This window comes from Sebastes umbrosus, chromosome 7 (assembly GCF_015220745.1).
Source record: "Sebastes umbrosus isolate fSebUmb1 chromosome 7, fSebUmb1.pri, whole genome shotgun sequence".
NCBI lineage: Eukaryota > Metazoa > Chordata > Actinopteri > Perciformes > Sebastidae > Sebastes > Sebastes umbrosus.
This window is the reverse complement of record NC_051275.1, coordinates 6,156,381-6,173,237: the sequence shown is the minus strand read 5'-3', so window position 1 is coordinate 6,173,237 and position 16,857 is coordinate 6,156,381. Positions and strand designations below refer to the sequence as shown.

At 36.7% G+C, this 16,857-nt stretch overlaps 3 protein-coding genes and 2 long non-coding RNA genes across 5 annotated transcripts; 2 read left to right on the top strand and 3 right to left on the bottom strand.

Moving 5' to 3' along the window:
- Nucleotides 1-736: 736 nt before the first annotated feature.
- On the bottom strand, nt 737-2,013 carry LOC119491521 (olfactory receptor 13G1-like). Its single transcript, XM_037775662.1, has one exon. It carries the CDS (start codon nt 1,956-1,958, stop codon nt 951-953), a length of 1,008 nt encoding a protein of 335 aa, XP_037631590.1. The 5' UTR covers nt 1,959-2,013; the 3' UTR covers nt 737-950.
- Nucleotides 2,014-2,791: 778 nt separating this feature from the next.
- LOC119491837 lies at nt 2,792-5,538 on the top strand. The gene is made up of 4 exons (XR_005207668.1): nt 2,792-2,952; nt 4,000-4,052; nt 4,284-4,332; nt 5,493-5,538. It is a non-coding gene; the product is annotated as an uncharacterized LOC119491837 (long non-coding RNA).
- A 1,742-nt stretch (nt 5,539-7,280) lies between these two features.
- On the top strand, nt 7,281-8,925 carry LOC119491817. Its single transcript, XR_005207663.1, has 3 exons — nt 7,281-7,441; nt 8,489-8,541; nt 8,773-8,925. It is a non-coding gene; the product is annotated as an uncharacterized LOC119491817 (long non-coding RNA).
- A 995-nt stretch (nt 8,926-9,920) lies between these two features.
- LOC119491519 (olfactory receptor 51E2-like) lies at nt 9,921-10,499 on the bottom strand. Its single transcript, XM_037775661.1, has 2 exons — nt 10,319-10,499; nt 9,921-10,186 (listed from the first exon to the last, which is right to left on the bottom strand). The coding sequence occupies exons 1-2, from the start codon at nt 10,497-10,499 to the stop codon at nt 9,921-9,923; spliced, it is 447 nt and encodes a 148-aa protein (XP_037631589.1).
- A 2,485-nt stretch (nt 10,500-12,984) lies between these two features.
- On the bottom strand, nt 12,985-14,982 carry LOC119491518 (olfactory receptor 51B5-like). Its single transcript, XM_037775660.1, has 2 exons — nt 14,425-14,982; nt 12,985-13,011 (listed from the first exon to the last, which is right to left on the bottom strand). The coding sequence occupies exons 1-2, from the start codon at nt 14,980-14,982 to the stop codon at nt 12,985-12,987; spliced, it is 585 nt and encodes a 194-aa protein (XP_037631588.1).
- Between the last annotated feature and the right edge of the window lie 1,875 nt (nt 14,983-16,857).

Sequence of the window (16,857 nt, the reverse complement as noted above, 5' to 3'; positions counted from 1 at the left end):
TCCTCACACTGTCGGCCTGAATATGCCTGCATTCACCCTCTGTCTTAAACGCTCTGTTTTAGCGCTGTTTGACGAAATTGCAACAGAATTGTGTTGCTAGGCAACAGCTTGGGTCCATGTGTACTTCCTGTCAGCTGATGTCATTCACATACACTGCAACCAGGAATAAACTGGGACACATTTAGAATGTTTACGTTTCAAATTGTGTCAAGGGTCTAAATATTGTATATTTGTGACATCACAAATGGACAGAAATCCTGACAGCTTGTTTCAAATTCAGAGTTTCTGAATACGGGCTGTCCGTATTTCCTTGTGGATTGAGCGTTCCGATACTTTCACAGTATTTATATAGGACTTAAGCCTGCTTTATAATAAAACAAACGTGAAAATCTCACTTTTTTATAATATGGGACCTTTAAATGATGCACATGTGCTCATGTTGACGCATGTGAGTGTTATAAAATTCTACAATGTTATTTCTTTAAAGCCACTGTCTTAAATTGATTTAATTAGTACAAATGTGTTGACAATAAATACCTGTTTTATTCACTGTACTCAGACTAATACCTCTTTTATGAAATCAAATTGTTTATAGTAAAATATTCTTATACTAAATAGAGTAAACCTGTTTTTAAAATAATTATTAGTGAATAGTGTATAGCAGGAGGTTATATATAGTATACTAGTATAGTATCGTAATATAAAACACACTTAGTGTCATACTCTAGAACATATTCACAGTATCATAATATAAACCACCATTACAGTAAAGAATATAAAAAATGTTATATATCATTTTGAGAACACCTACAATGGCAAACATTTTATTGACGAAAACAGTTAACAGGCAAACAGTTTAGAAAATGCATGAATATATGTAATCATTTTAGCATAATACTTTGACCATAAAAAGAATGCAACCTTTATAGTCATTCACAGTTCACAAGAATCTACCGAGATCTTTTGAATACCTGAAAGATCTTACATTTGATTTCTTTTGTCTGAAAACAGTACACCAAAGGATTTAAAAGACATGGACCGAGGATGGACCCGACCATTAAACCATGGCGAGCCTCAAGAGTTAATACCAAGCCTATCCTGGTCAAGACACTGCTGATAAATGTTGGACCGTAATAGCCCATTACTACGATTAAGTGACTCAAGCAAGTGGTGCCCATTTTTCTTTTGTCAATATTTGAGGATAATTTCACAAAAACTATTATCGAAAAGTATGACAGGCAAATAAAAGTGAAAGTAAAAAATATGAGAAAAAATAACATGACGGAAGCCAGATTGAAATAGTACGTTTTGTCAACACAAGTAGTTCGCATTATGGCAGCATACTCACAGAAAGTGTACTTCAGCTTTGAGTAGCAGTGAGGGAGAGGAAGCAGAGCTGCAAGAAGTACAGCCACAAAACCAGAAGCAACAATCCACAGAATATGTATAAGGACAAAAGTGCGAACATTTGTTAAATAACTGTGGTACCGAAGGGGAAAGCTAATAGCAATGAATCGATCAAATGCCATAGCCGATAAAGCAAACATCTCCATCACCCCTCCCAAGTGGAAAACAAACATCAAAGCTAAGCACGGCGCATACGATACAGTATTAACCCCAGCAACTAAAACCTGAATCATTATTGGACTGCTACTGGAGGTGTACATTATATCAACAACAGCAAGGTTGCAAATCAAAATATACATTGGTTTGTGTAATCTCTTGTCATAAATAATGAAGAGGATGTTGAACATATTGGCTAGAATGGATAGAACATAGGTAATCAATATAACCACACCAACTACCATAGGCCTTTTGGTTTTGTCAAAACCACCTATAATAAATTCTGTTACATTGATTGAAGCATTTTGCAAAGGCATATTCAACAAAATATCAAGATAAAGAAAAATGCAAAAAAGAAGTTGATAAAAAAAACAATTCTTAATGCAAAAGGTCATTCAAGATATTGTAAATCATAACCAACTATGAGCAGCTGTAGTCAGATTTTACAAAAATAACTCTGAGCTCAATCAAACAGCTTTCACTACAGCCAACAATGGAGTTTACCAGACAGGTTTTATAGCTCACGAGAAACTTTTCATTGGGCAGATCCATCGTCCAATCACATTGACGCCAGCTAATTTGAGCTAATACCTGGCTAGCTAAAGTTAATTAGCAAAATCCTGCTCAGAACTCCCATATTTGCTGAACAGGTCATCACAATGTTGCAGTGACTGTACACTGATACTACATTTAATCAATCCTCGATTAATCATGAATAAATTATTTCATCAAAACATTTTCCTACATTTTCTTGAAAAACTGCAATAATAATAACTTATCATCAAAGTTTTACAGTTTCAATAGTTTTTTTATGTATTTCTATACAATATTCAATGTACACAATGCACAATGTATCACAACCATGTAAAACTAGACAACAAACACGCTGTAAGACGTATTCTAAAAACAGTTAAAGGTCCCATAATGTAAAAAGTGAGATTTTCATGTCTTTCATATTATAAAGCAGGTTTAAGAGCTTTATAAATACTTTTAAACTATCAAAACGCTCAATATACGGAGAAACCCACACAGCCCGTATTCAGAAATTGTGCATTTGAAACAAGCCGTTAGATTTCTGTCCATTTGTGATGTCACAAATCTGCAATATTTAGACCATTTCACAGTTTTAAACGTAAACATTCGAAATGTGTCCCAGTTTATTCCTGTTGCAGTGTGTATGTGAATGACATCAGCTGACAGGATATAAACATGTACCCAAACTGTTGCCTAGCAACGCAATTCCATTGCAATTCCCTTGAAATGCACTAAAACTGTATTGTATTGTATGTTGACATAGCTGTCCCTTTAATATTTCTGGCTGTATTGGGCCACTGTGGGTTATTACAATGTTTTATGGAAACATCAGATTGAGAGAATTTTTGCCATATTGTGAGTACTTCAATTTTCCCAACTCGTCAAATACCGCCGTTTGGTAAGTGCCCCTCAGCACCCAAAACCGACGCACGGAGGCACCCTTTAGCAACAGTATGTGACAAACCGGGCTTTCAACTAACTCCATTGTAAGTATTAATAGCTTGAGAGTCTGTTCAGGGCGGGCGGGAGGGGTGGTGGATGGGTCAAGTCACGTCAGTCTTTAGTCACGTGACTCATCGGTATTGTCAGTCCTGTGAGTCGTTAGTCACGTGACTCGTTAGTATTGTCAACTCCACGAGTCACGTGAGTCACTAGTCGGGGTGGCTGTGGCTCAGAGGGTAGAGCAGGTCATCCACCAATCGGAAAGGTCAATGGTTCGATCCCCGGCTCATCTGGTCATATGTCGAAGTGTTCTTGAGCAAGACACAGAACCCCAAATTGCTCCCGAAGGCTGAGCCATCAGTGTGTGAATGAGTATTTAGATTAGATCCTGATGGGCAAAGTTGGCACCTTGCATGGCCTCTGCCATCAGTGTATGAATGTATGTGTGGATGGGTGAATGTTGACATGTAGTGTAAAGCTACACTACAGCTTTGGGTGGTCGGAAGACTAGAAAAGCGCTATATAAATGCAAGTCGATTCACCATTTAGTCACATGAGTCTCTATTCAGTGAAGTTAACGTCAACCACGACCGTTTCTTAACCCTAACTAAGCGGTTGTGTTGCCTAAACCTAACTTCCTGTGGAAACAAAGTTTATTTTGAAAGGACACTTGGCATGTAACAAGCGTATATTAACACGCCGTCCCCGGTCCGTCCAAAAGTAAAGCAAGAGGGGTACTTATACCCCGTGCGTCGGTGTCCGATGACCAAGCAGCGGTATTTGATGAGCTGGGAGTGAGATTGTGTTGCACATTCACAACACGTACACTGTAACCATTTTGTTGAATTATGTTTACTGTTTATTATTTATTCCATTAACACATCTTTTAATTTTTATAATTACACACAAAAACTGCTTAAAAAACATCCAAAATAGTTAAAAACAGTTTATTGTCTATAGTTTCAAGAGTTAGTCAACCCCCCTCCACCACCACCACCACCTGACAGAAAAGAGTAAGCATGTCTTTATTTTTAATATCATCACCTGCTGTTTAAGTGTTGATGCCATTTATTAGGAGCCGGTTTCTCAGGGCCTCGGAGCTTAAAGCTTTTACTACTGCCACATATGTTATGTGTCTGGACCATCGTCACTTCAACTTAATTTGTTAACCTATTGATTTAATCATGTAGATAATCCCATGACCATCTCATGAGCTCTCACATTGTCCCTCTATTTCTTTACAGCTTAGCTATCACAAGATGGATCCCACCACCATACCACCTTGGATGTAGAGTAATATACAGTATATATATTTATTTTGCTAGTCTATGACTAGCACTTAAAGGTCACATATAATGCTTATTTTCAGGATCATACTTGTATTTTGTGTTTCTACTAGAACATGTTTACATGCTGTAATGTTCAAAAAACTCTTTATTTTCCTCACACTGTCGGCCTGAATATGCCTGCATTCACCCTCTGTCTTAAACGCTCTGTTTTAGCGCTGTTTGACGAAATTGCAACAGAATTGTGTTGCTAGGCAACAGCTTGGGTCCATGTGTACTTCCTGTCAGCTGATGTCATTCACATACACTGCAACCAGGAATAAACTGGGACACATTTAGAATGTTTACGTTTCAAATTGTGTCAAGGGTCTAAATATTGTATATTTGTGACGTCACAAATGGACAGAAATCCTGACAGCTTGTTTCAAATTCAGAGTTTCTGAATACGGGCTGTCCGTATTTCCTTGTGGATTGAGCGTTCCGATACTTTCACAGTATTTATATAGGACTTAAGCCTGCTTTATAATAAAACAAACGTGAAAATCTCACTTTTTTATAATATGGGACCTTTAAATGATGCACATGTGCTCATGTTGACGCATGTGAGTGTTATAAAATTCTACAATGTTATTTCTTTAAAGCCACTGTCTTAAATTGATTTAATTAGTACAAATGTGTTGACAATAAATACCTGTTTTATTCACTGTACTCAGACTAATACCTCTTTTATGAAATCAAATTGTTTATAGTAAAATATTCTTATACTAAATAGAGTAAACCTGTTTTTAAAATAATTATTAGTGAATAGTGTATAGCAGGAGGTTATATATAGTATACTAGTATAGTATCGTAATATAAAACACACTTACAGTGTCATACTCTAGAACATATTCACAGTATCATAATATAAACCACCATTACAGTAAAGAATATAAAAAATGTTATATATCATTTTGAGAACACCTACAATGGCAAACATTTTATTGACGAAAACAGTTAACAGGCAAACAGTTTAGAAAATGCATGAATATATGTAATCATTTTAGCATAATACTTTGACCATAAAAAGAATGCAACCTTTATAGTCATTCACAGTTCACAAGAATCTACCGAGATCTTTTGAATACCTGAAAGATCTTACATTTGATTTCTTTTGACTGAAAACAGTACACCAAAGGATTTAAAAGACATGGACCGAGGATGGACCCGACCATTAAACCATGGCGAGCCTCAAGAGTTAAGACCAAGCCTATCCTGGTCAAGATACTGCTGATAAATATTGGACTGTAATAGCCCATTACTACGATTAAGTGACTCAAGCAAGTGGTGCCCATTTTTCTTTTGTCAATATTTGAGGATAATTTCACAAAAGCTATTATCGAAAAGTATGATAGGCAAATAAAAGTGAAAGTAAAAAATATGAGAAAAAATAACATGACGGAAGCCAGATTGAAATAGTACGTTTTGTCAACACAAGTAGTTCGCATTTTGGCAGCATACTCACAGAAAGTGTACTTCAGCTTTGAGTAGCAGTGAGGGAGAGGAAGCAGAGCTGCAAGAAGTACAGCCACAAAACCAGAAGCAACAATCCACAGAATATGTATAAGGACAAAAGTGCGAACATTTGTTAAATAACTGTGGTACCGAAGGGGAAAGCTAATAGCAATGAATCGATCAAATGCCATAGCCGATAAAGCAAACATCTCCATCACCACTCCCAAGTGGAAAACAAACATCAAAGCTAAGCACGGCGCATACGATACAGTATTAACCCCAGCAACTAAAACCTGAATCATTATTGGACTGCTACTGGAGGTGTACATTATATCAACAACAGCAAGGTTGCAAATCAAAATATACATTGGTTTGTGTAATCTCTTGTCATAAATAATGAAGAGGATGTTGAACATATTGGCTAGAATGGATAGAACGTAGGTAATCAATATAACCACACCAACTACCATAGGCCTTTTGGTTTTGTCAAAACCACCTATAATAAATTCTGTTACATTGATTGAAGCATTTTGCAAAGGCATATTCAACAAAATATCAAGATAAAGAAAAATGCAAAAAAGAAGTTGATAAAAAAAACAATTCTTAATGCAAAAGGTCATTCAAGATATTGTAAATCATAACCAACTATGAGCAGCTGTAGTCAGATTTTACAAAAATAACTCTGAGCTCAATCAAACAGCTTTCACTACAGCCAACAATGGAGTTTACCAGACAGGTTTTATAGCTCACGAGAAACTTTTTATTGGGCAGATCCATCGTCCAATCACATTGACCGTTGACGCCAGCTAATTTGAGCTAATACCTGGCTAGCTAAAGTTAATTAGCAAAATCCTGCTCAGAACTCCCATATTTGCTGAACAGGTCATCACAATGTTGCAGTGACTGTACACTGATACTGCATTAAATCAATCCTCGATTAATCATGAATAAATTATTTCATCAAAACATTTTCCTACATTTTCTTGAAAAAACTGCAATAATAATAACTTATCATCAAAGTTTTACAGTTTCAATAGCTTTTTTATGTATTTCTATACAATATTCAATGTACACAATGCACAATGTATCACAACCATGTAAAACTAGACAACAAACACACTGTAAGACGTATTCTAAAATCAGTTAAAGGTCCCATAATGTAAAAAGTGAGATTTTCAAGTCTTTTATATTATAAAGCAGGTTGAAGAGCTTTATAAATACTTTTAAACTATCAAAACGCTCAATATACGGAGAAACCCACACAGCCCGTATTCAGAAATTGTGCATTTGAAACAAGCCGTTAGATTTCTGTCCATTTGTGATGTCACAAATCTGCAATATTTAGACCATTTCACAGTTTTAAACGTAAACATTCGAAATGTGTCCCAGTTTATTCCTGTTGCAGTGTGTATGTGAATGACATCAGCTGACAGGATATAAACATGTACCCAAACTGTTGCCTAGCAACGCAATTCCATTGCAATTCCCTTGAAATGCACTAAAACTGTATTGTATTGTATGTTGACATAGCTGTCCCTTTAATATTTCTGGCTGTATTGGGCCACTGTGGGTTATTACAATGTTTTATGGAAACATCAGATTGAGAGAATTTTTGCCATATTGTGAGTACTTCAATTTTCCCAACTCGTCAAATACCGCCGTTTGGTAAGTGCCCCTCAGCACCCAAAACCGACGCACGGAGGCACCCTTTAGCAACAGTATGTGACAAACCGGGCTTTCAACTAACTCCATTGTAAGTATTAATAGCTTGAGAGTCTGTTCAGGGCAGGCGGGAGGGGTGGTGGATGGGTCAAGTCACGTCAGTCTTTAGTCACGTGACTCATCGGTATTGTCAGTCCTGTGAGTCGTTAGTCACGTGACTCGTTAGTATTGTCAACTCCACGAGTCACGTGAGTCACTAGTCGGGGTGGCTGTGGCTCAGAGGGTAGAGCAGGTCATCCACCAATCGGAAAGGTCAATGGTTCGATCCCCGGCTCATCTGGTCATATGTCGAAGTGTTCTTGAGCAAGACACAGAACCCCAAATTGCTCCCGAAGGCTGAGCCATCGGTGTGTGAATGAATATTTAGATTAGATCCTGATGGGCAAAGTTGGCACCTTGCATGGCCTCTGCCATCAGTGTATGAATGTATGTGTGGATGGGTGAATGCTGACATGTAGTGTAAAGCTACACTACAGCTTTGGGTGGTCGGAAGACTAGAAAAGCGCTATATAAATGCAAGTCGATTCACCATTTAGTCACATGAGTCTCTATTCAGTGAAGTTAACGTCAACCACGACCGTTTCTTAACCCTAACTAAGCGGTTGTGTTGCCTAAACCTAACTTCCTGTGGAAACAAAGTTTATTTTGAAAGGACACTTGGCATGTAATAAGCGTATATTAACACGCCGTCCCCGGTCCGTCCAAAAGTAAAGCAAGAGGGGTACTTATACCCCGTGCGTCGGTGTCCGATGACCAAGCAGCGGTATTTGATGAGCTGGGAGTGAGATTGTGTTGCACATTCACAACACGTACACTGTAACCATTTTGTTGAATTATGTTTACTGTTTATTATTTATTCCATTAACACATCTTTTAATTTTTATAATTACACACAAAAACTGCTTAAAAAACATCCAAAATAGTTAAAAACAGTTTATTGTCTATAGTTTCAAGAGTTAGTCAACCCCCCTCCACCACCACCACCACCTGACAGAAAAGAGTAAGCATGTCTTTATTTTTAATATCATCACCTGCTGTTTAAGTGTTGATGCCATTTACTAGGAGCCGGTTTCTCAGGGCCTCGGAGCTTAAAGCTTTTACTACTGCCACATATGTTATGTGTCTGGACCATCGTCACTTCAACTTAATTTGTTAACCTATTGATTTAATCATGTAGATAATCCCATGACCATCTCATGAGCTCTCACATTGTCCCTCTATTTCTTTACAGCTTAGCTATCACAAGATGGATCCCACCACCATACCACCTTGGATGTAGAGTAATATACAGTATATATATTTATTTTGCTAGTCTATGACTAGCACTTAAAGGTCCCATATAATGCTTATTTTCAGGATCATACTTGTATTTTGTGTTTCTACTAGAACATGTTTACATGCTGTAATGTTCAAAAAACTCTTTATTTTCCTCACACTGTCGGCCTGAATATGCCTGCATTCACCCTCTGTCTTAAACGCTCTGTTTTAGCGCTGTTTGACGAAATTGCAACAGAATTGTGTTGCTAGGCAACAGCTTGGGTCCATGTGTACTTCCTGTCAGCTGATGTCATTCACATACACTGCAACCAGGAATAAACTGGGACACATTTAGAGTGTTTACGTTTCAAATTGTGTCAAGGGTCTAAATATTGTATATTTGTGACATCACAAATGGACAGAAATCCTGACAGCTTGTTTCAAATTCAGAGTTTCTGAATACGGGCTGTCCGTATTTCCTTGTGGATTGAGCGTTCCGATACTTTCACAGTATTTATATAGGACTTAAGCCTGCTTTATAATAAAACAAACGTGAAAATCTCACTTTTTTATAATATGGGACCTTTAAATGATGCACATGTGCTCATGTTGACGCATGTGAGTGTTATAAAATTCTACAATGTTATTTCTTTAAAGCCACTGTCTTAAATTGATTTAATTAGTACAAATGTGTTGACAATAAATACCTGTTTTCTTCACTGTACTCAGACTAATACCTCTTTTATGAAATCAAATTGTTTATAGTAAAATATTCTTATACTAAATAGAGTAAACCTGTTTTTAAAATAATTATTAGTGAATAGTGTATAGCAGGAGGTTATATATAGTATACTAGTATAGTATCGTAATATAAAACACACTTACAGTGTCATACTCTAGAACATATTCACAGTATCATAATATAAACCACCATTACAGTAAAGAATATAAAAAATGTTATATATCATTTTGAGAACACCTACAATGGCAAACATTTTATTGACGAAAACAGTTAACAGGCAAACAGTTTAGAAAATGCATGAATATATGTAATCATTTTAGCATAATGCTTTGACCATAAAAAGAATGCAGCCTTTATAGTCATTCACAGTTCACAAGAATCTACCGAGATCTTTTGAATACCTGAAAGATCTTACATTTGATTTCTTTTGACTGAAAACAGTACACCAAAGGATTTAAAAGACATGGACCGAGGATGGACCCGACCATTAAACCATGGCGAACCTCAAGAGTTAATACCAAGCCTATCCTGGTCAAGACACTGCTGATAAATATTGGACCGTAATAGCCCATTACTACGATTAAGTGACTCAAGCAAGTGGTGCCCATTTTTCTTTTGTCAATATTTGAGGATAATTTCACAAAAACTATTAGCGAAAAGTATGACAGGCAAATAAAAGTGAAAGTAAAAAATATGAGAAAAAATAACATGACGGAAGCCAGATTAAAATAGTACGTTTTGTCAACACAAGTAGTTCGCATTATGGCAGCATACTCACAGAAAGTGTACTTCAGCTTTGAGTAGCAAAGAGGGAGAGGAAGCAGAGCTGCAAGAAGTACAGCCACAAAACTAGAAGCAACAATCCACAGAATATGTATAAGGACAAAAGTGCGAACATTTGTTAAATAACTGTGGTACCGAAGGGGAAAGCTAATAGCAATGAATCGATCAAATGCCATAGCCGATAAAGCAAACATCTCCATCACCGCTCCCAAGTGGAAAACAAACATCAGAACTAAGCACGGCGCATACGATACAGTATTAACCCCAGCAACTAAAACCTGAATCATTATTGGACTGCTACTGGAGGTGTACATTATATCAACAACAGCAAGGTTGCAAATCAAAATATACATTGGTTTGTGTAATCTCTGGTCATAAATAATGAAGAGGATGTTGAACATATTGGCTAGAATGGATAGAACATAGGTAATCAATATAACCACACCAACTACCATAGGCCTTTTGGTTTTGTCAAAACCACCTATAATAAATTCTGTTGATTGAAGCATTTTGCAAAGGCATATTCAACAAAATATCAAGATAAAGAAAAATGCAAAAAAGAAGTTGATAAAAAAAACAATTCTTAATGCAAAAGGTCATTCAAGATATTGTAAATCATAACCAACTATGAGCAGCTGTAGTCAGATTTTACAAAAATAACTCTGAGCTCAATCAAACAGCTTTCACTACAGCCAACAATGGAGTTTACCAGACAGGTTTTATGGCTCACGAGAAACTTTTCATTGGGCAGATCCATCGTCCAATCACATTGACCGTTGACGCCAGCTAATTTGAGCTAATACCTGGCTAGCTAAAGTTAATTAGCAAAATCCTGCTCAGAACTCCCATATTTGCTGAACAGGTCATCACAATGTTGCAGTGACTGTACACTGATACTGCATTAAATCAATCCTCGATTAATCATGAATAAATTATTTCATCAAAACATTTTCCTACATTTTCTTGAAAAACTGCAATAATAATAACTTATCATCAAAGTTTTACAGTTTCAATAGCTTTTTTATGTATTTCTATACAATATTCAATGTACACAATGCACAATGTATCACAATCATGTAAAACTAGACAACAAACACGCTGTAAGACGTATTCTAAAATCAGTTAAAGGTCCCATAATGTAAAAAGTGAGATTTTCAAGTCTTTTATATTATAAAGCAGGTTGAAGAGCTTTATAAATACTTTTAAACTATCAAAACGCTCAATATACGGAGAAACCCACACAGCCCGTATTCAGAAATTGTGCATTTGAAACAAGCCGTTAGATTTCTGTCCATTTGTGATGTCACAAATCTGCAATATTTAGACCATTTCACAGTTATAAACGTAAACATTCGAAATGTGTCCCAGTTTATTCCTGTTGCAGTGTGTATGTGAATGACATCAGCTGACAGGATATAAACATGTACCCAAACTGTTGCCTAGCAACGCAATTCCATTGCAATTCCCTTGAAATGCACTAAAACTGTATTGTATTGTATGTTGACATAGCTGTCCCTTTAATATTTCTGGCTGTATTGGGCCACTGTGGGTTATTACAATGTTTTATGGAAACATCAGATTGAGAGAATTTTTGCCATATTGTGAGTACTTCAATTTTCCCAACTCGTCAAATACCGCCGTTTGGTAAGTGCCCCTCAGCACCCAAAACCGACGCACTGAGGCACCCTTTAGCAACAGTATGTGACAAACCGGGCTTTCAACTAACTCCATTGTAAGTATTAATAGCTTGAGAGTCTGTTCAGGGCGGGCGGGAGGGGTGGTGGATGGGTCAAGTCACGTCAGTCTTTAGTCACGTGACTCATCGGTATTGTCAGTCCTGTGAGTCGTTAGTCACGTGACTCGTTAGTATTGTCAACTCCACGAGTCACGTGAGTCACTAGTCGGGGTGGCTGTGGCTCAGAGGGTAGAGCAGGTCATCCACCAATCGGAAAGGTCAATGGTTCGATCCCCGGCTCATCTGGTCATATGTCGAAGTGTTCTTGAGCAAGACACAGAACCCCAAATTGCTCCCGAAGGCTGAGCCATCAGTGTGTGAATGAGTATTTAGATTAGATCCTGATGGGCAAAGTTGGCACCTTGCATGGCCTCTGCCATCAGTGTATGAATGTATGTGTGGATGGGTGAATGCTGACATGTAGTGTAAAGCTACACTACAGCTTTGGGTGGTCGGAAGACTAGAAAAGCGCTATATAAATGCAAGTCGATTCACCATTTAGTCACATGAGTCTCTATTCAGTGAAGTTAACGTCAACCACGACCGTTTCTTAACCCTAACTAAGCGGTTGTGTTGCCTAAACCTAACTTCCTGTGGAAACAAAGTTTATTTTGAAAGGACACTTGGCATGTAACAAGCGTATATTAACACGCCGTCCCCGGTCCGTCCAAAAGTAAAGCAAGAGGGGTACTTATACCCCGTGCGTCGGTGTCCGATGACCAAGCAGCGGTATTTGATGAGCTGGGAGTGAGATTGTGTTGCACATTCACAACACGTACACTGTAACCATTTTGTTGAATTATGTTTACTGTTTATTATTTATTCCATTAACACATCTTTTAATTTTTATAATTACACACAAAAACTGCTTAAAAAACATCCAAAATAGTTAAAAACAGTTTATTGTCTATAGTTTCAAGAGTTAGTCAACCCCCCTCCACCACCACCACCACCTGACAGAAAAGAGTAAGCATGTCTTTATTTTTAATATCATCATCTGCTGTTTAAGTGTTGATGCCATTTATTAGGAGCTGGTTTCTCAGGGCCTCGGAGCTTAAAGCTTTTACTACTGCCACATATGTTATGTGTCTGGACCATCGTCACTTCAACTTAATTTGTTAACCTATTGATTTAATCATGTAGATAATCCCATGACCATCTCATGAGCTCTCACATTGTCCCTCTATTTCTTTACAGCTTAGCTATCACAAGATGGATCCCACCACCATACCACCTTGGATGTAGAGTAATATACAGTATATATATTTATTTTGCTAGTCTATGACTAGCACTTAAAGGTCCCATATAATGCTTATTTTCAGGATCATACTTGTATTTTGTGTTTCTACTAGAACATGTTTACATGCTGTAATGTTCAAAAAACTCTTTATTTTCCTCACACTGTCGGCCTGAATATGCCTGCATTCACCCTCTGTCTTAAACGCTCTGTTTTAGCGCTGTTTGACGAAATTGCAACAGAATTGCGTTGCTAGGCAACAGCTTGGGTCCATGTGTACTTCCTGTCAGCTGATGTCATTCACATACACTGCAACCAGGAATAAACTGGGACACATTTAGAATGTTTACGTTTCAAATTGTGTCAAGGGTCTAAATATTGTATATTTGTGACGTCACAAATGGACAGAAATCCTGACAGCTTGTTTCAAATTCAGAGTTTCTGAATACGGGCTGTCCGTATTTCCTTGTGGATTGAGCGTTCCGATACTTTCACAGTATTTATATAGGACTTAAGCCTGCTTTATAATAAAACAAACGTGAAAATCTCACTTTTTTATAATATGGGACCTTTAAATGATGCACATGTGCTCATGTTGACGCATGTGAGTGTTATAAAATTCTACAATGTTATTTCTTTAAAGCCACTGTCTTAAATTGATTTAATTAGTACAAATGTGTTGACAATAAATACCTGTTTTATTCACTGTACTCAGACTAATACCTCTTTTATGAAATCAAATTGTTTATAGTAAAATATTCTTATACTAAATAGAGTAAACCTGTTTTTAAAATAATTATTAGTGAATAGTGTATAGCAGGAGGTTATATATAGTATACTAGTATAGTATCGTAATATAAAACACACTTACAGTGTCATACTCTAGAACATATTCACAGTATCATAATATAAACCACTATTACAGTAAAGAATATAAAAAATGTTATATATCATTTTGAGAACACCTACAATGGCAAACATTTTATTGACGAAAACAGTTAACAGGCAAACAGTTTAGAAAATGCATGAATATATGTAATCATTTTAGCATAATACTTTGACCATAAAAAGAATGCAACCTTTATAGTCATTCACAGTTCACAAGAATCTACCGAGATCTTTTGAATACCTGAAAGATCTTACATTTGATTTCTTTTGACTGAAAACAGTACACCAAAGGATTTAAAAGACATGGACCGAGGATGGACCCGACCATTAAACCATGGCGAGCCTCAAGAGTTAATACCAAGCCTATCCTGGTCAAGATACTGCTGATAAATATTGGACTGTAATAGCCCATTACTACGATTAAGTGACTCAAGCAAGTAGTGCCCATTTTTCTTTTGTCAATATTTGAGGATAATTTCACAAAAGCTATTATCGAAAAGTATGACAGGCAAATAAAAGTGAAAGTAAAAAATATGAGAAAAAATAATATGACGGAAACCAGATTGAAATAGTACGTTTTGTCAACACAAGTAGTTCGCATTATGGCAGCATACTCACAGAAAGTGTACTTCAGCTTTGAGTAGCAGTGAGGGAGAGGAAGCAGAGTTGCAGGAAGTACAGCCACAAAACCACAAGCAACAATCCACAGAATATGTATAAGGACAAAAGTGCGAACATTTGTTAAATAACTGTGGTACCGAAGGGGAAAGCTAATAGCAATGAATCGATCAAATGCCATAGCCGATAAAGCAAACATCTCCATCACCAATCCCAAGTGGAAAACAAACATCAAAGCTAAGCACGGCGCATACGATACAGTATTAACCCCAGCAACTAAAACCTGAATCATTATTGGACTGCTACCGGAGGTGTACATTATATCAACAACAGCAAGGTTGCAAATCAAAATATACATTGGTTTGTGTAATCTCTTGTCATAAATAATGAAGAGGATGTTGAACATATTGGCTAGAATGGATAGAACATAGGTAATCAATATAACCACACCAACTACCATAGGCCTTTTGGTTTTGTCAAAACCACCTATAATAAATTCTGTTACATTGATTGAAGCATTTTGCAAAGGCATATTCAACAAAATATCAAGATAAAGAAAAATGCAAAAAAGAAGTTGATAAAAAAAACAATTCTTAATGCAAAAGGTCATTCAAGATATTGTAAATCATAACCAACTATGAGCAGCTGTAGTCAGATTTTACAAAAATAACTCTGAGCTCAATCAAACAGCTTTCACTACAGCCAACAATGGAGTTTACCAGACAGGTTTTATGGCTCACGAGAACAGAAACTTTTCATTGGGCAGATCCATCGTCCAATCACATTGACCGTTGACGCCAGCTAATTTGAGCTAATACCTGGCTAGCTAAAGTTAATTAGCAAAATCCTGCTCAGAACTCCCATATTTGCTGAACAGGTCATCACAATGTTGCAGTGACTGTACACTGATACTGCATTAAATCAATCCTCGATTAATCATGAATAAATGATTTCATCAAAACATTTTCCTACATTTTCTTGAAAAACTGCAATAATAATAACTTATCATCAAAGTTTTACAGTTTCAATAGCTTTTTTATGTATTTCTATACAATATTCAATGTACACAATGCACAATGTATCACAATCATGTAAAACTAGACAACAAACACACTGTAAGACGTATTCTAAAATCAGTTAAAAGTCCCATAATGTAAAAAGTGAGATTTTCAAGTCTTTTATATTATAAAGCAGGTTTAAGAGCTTTATAAATACTTTTAAACTATCAAAACGTTCAATATACGGAGAAACCCACACAGCTCGTATTCAGAAATTGTCCGTTTGAAACAAGCCGTTAGGATTTCTCTCCATTTGTGATGTCACAAATCTACAATATTTAGACCATTTCACAGTTTTAAACGTAAACATTCTAAATGTGTCCCAGTTTATTCCCTGTTGCAGTGTGTATGTGAATGACATCAGCTGACAGGATATAAACATGTACCCAAACTGTTGCCTAGCAACGCAATTCCATTGCAATTCCCTTGAAATGCACTAAAACGGAGCGTTTCAGATGGAGGGTAAATACAGGTATATTCAGGCAGACAGTATGAGGAAAATAAAGTTTTTTTTTAACATTACAGCATGTAAACATGTTCTAGTAGAAACACAAAATACAAGTATGAACCTGAAAATTAGAAAGATATGGGACCTTTAACTACTGGCAAATAGAGTCAAGAGGGAAGTAAGACAAGAGTTTAATTTGTAGTATTTAGATTAGATCTTGATGGGCAAAGTTGGCACCTTGAATGGCCTCTGCCATCAGTGTATGAATGTATGTGTGGATGGGTGAATGCTGACATGTAGTGTAAAGCTACACTACAGCTTTGGGTGGTCAGAAGACTAGAAAAGCGCTATATAAATGCAAGTTGATTCACCATTCAGTCACATGAGTCGCTAGTCAGTGAAGTTAACATCAACTTCGACCGTTTCCTAACCCTAACTAAGCAGTTGTGTTGCCTAAACCTAACTTCCTGTGGAAACAAAGTTTATTTTGAAAGGACACTTGGCATGTAAGAAGCGTATATTAACACGCCGTCCCCGGTCCGTCCAAAAG

What these genes read in the sequence shown, in the direction of transcription:
- LOC119491519 (XM_037775661.1), bottom strand. Translation starts at nt 10,499, where the DNA reads ATGGCATTTGATCGATTCATTGCTATTAGCTTTCCCCTTCGGTACCAC. An exon ending in AAAGCTGAAGTACACTTTCT is followed by an intron (nt 10,187 to 10,318) that starts GTGAGTATGCTG and finishes TTTCGCTAATAG; the next exon opens with TTTTTGTGAAATTATCCTCA.
- LOC119491521 (XM_037775662.1), bottom strand. Translation starts at nt 1,958, where the DNA reads ATGACCTTTTGCATTAAGAATTGTTTTTTTTATCAACTTCTTTTTTGC.
- LOC119491518 (XM_037775660.1), bottom strand. Translation starts at nt 14,982, where the DNA reads ATGGCATTTGATCGATTCATTGCTATTAGCTTTCCCCTTCGGTACCAC. An exon ending in TCAAATGTAAGATCTTTCAG is followed by an intron (nt 13,012 to 14,424) that starts GTATTCAAAAGA and finishes CTTTTCTGTCAG; the next exon opens with GTGGTGGTGGTGGTGGAGGG.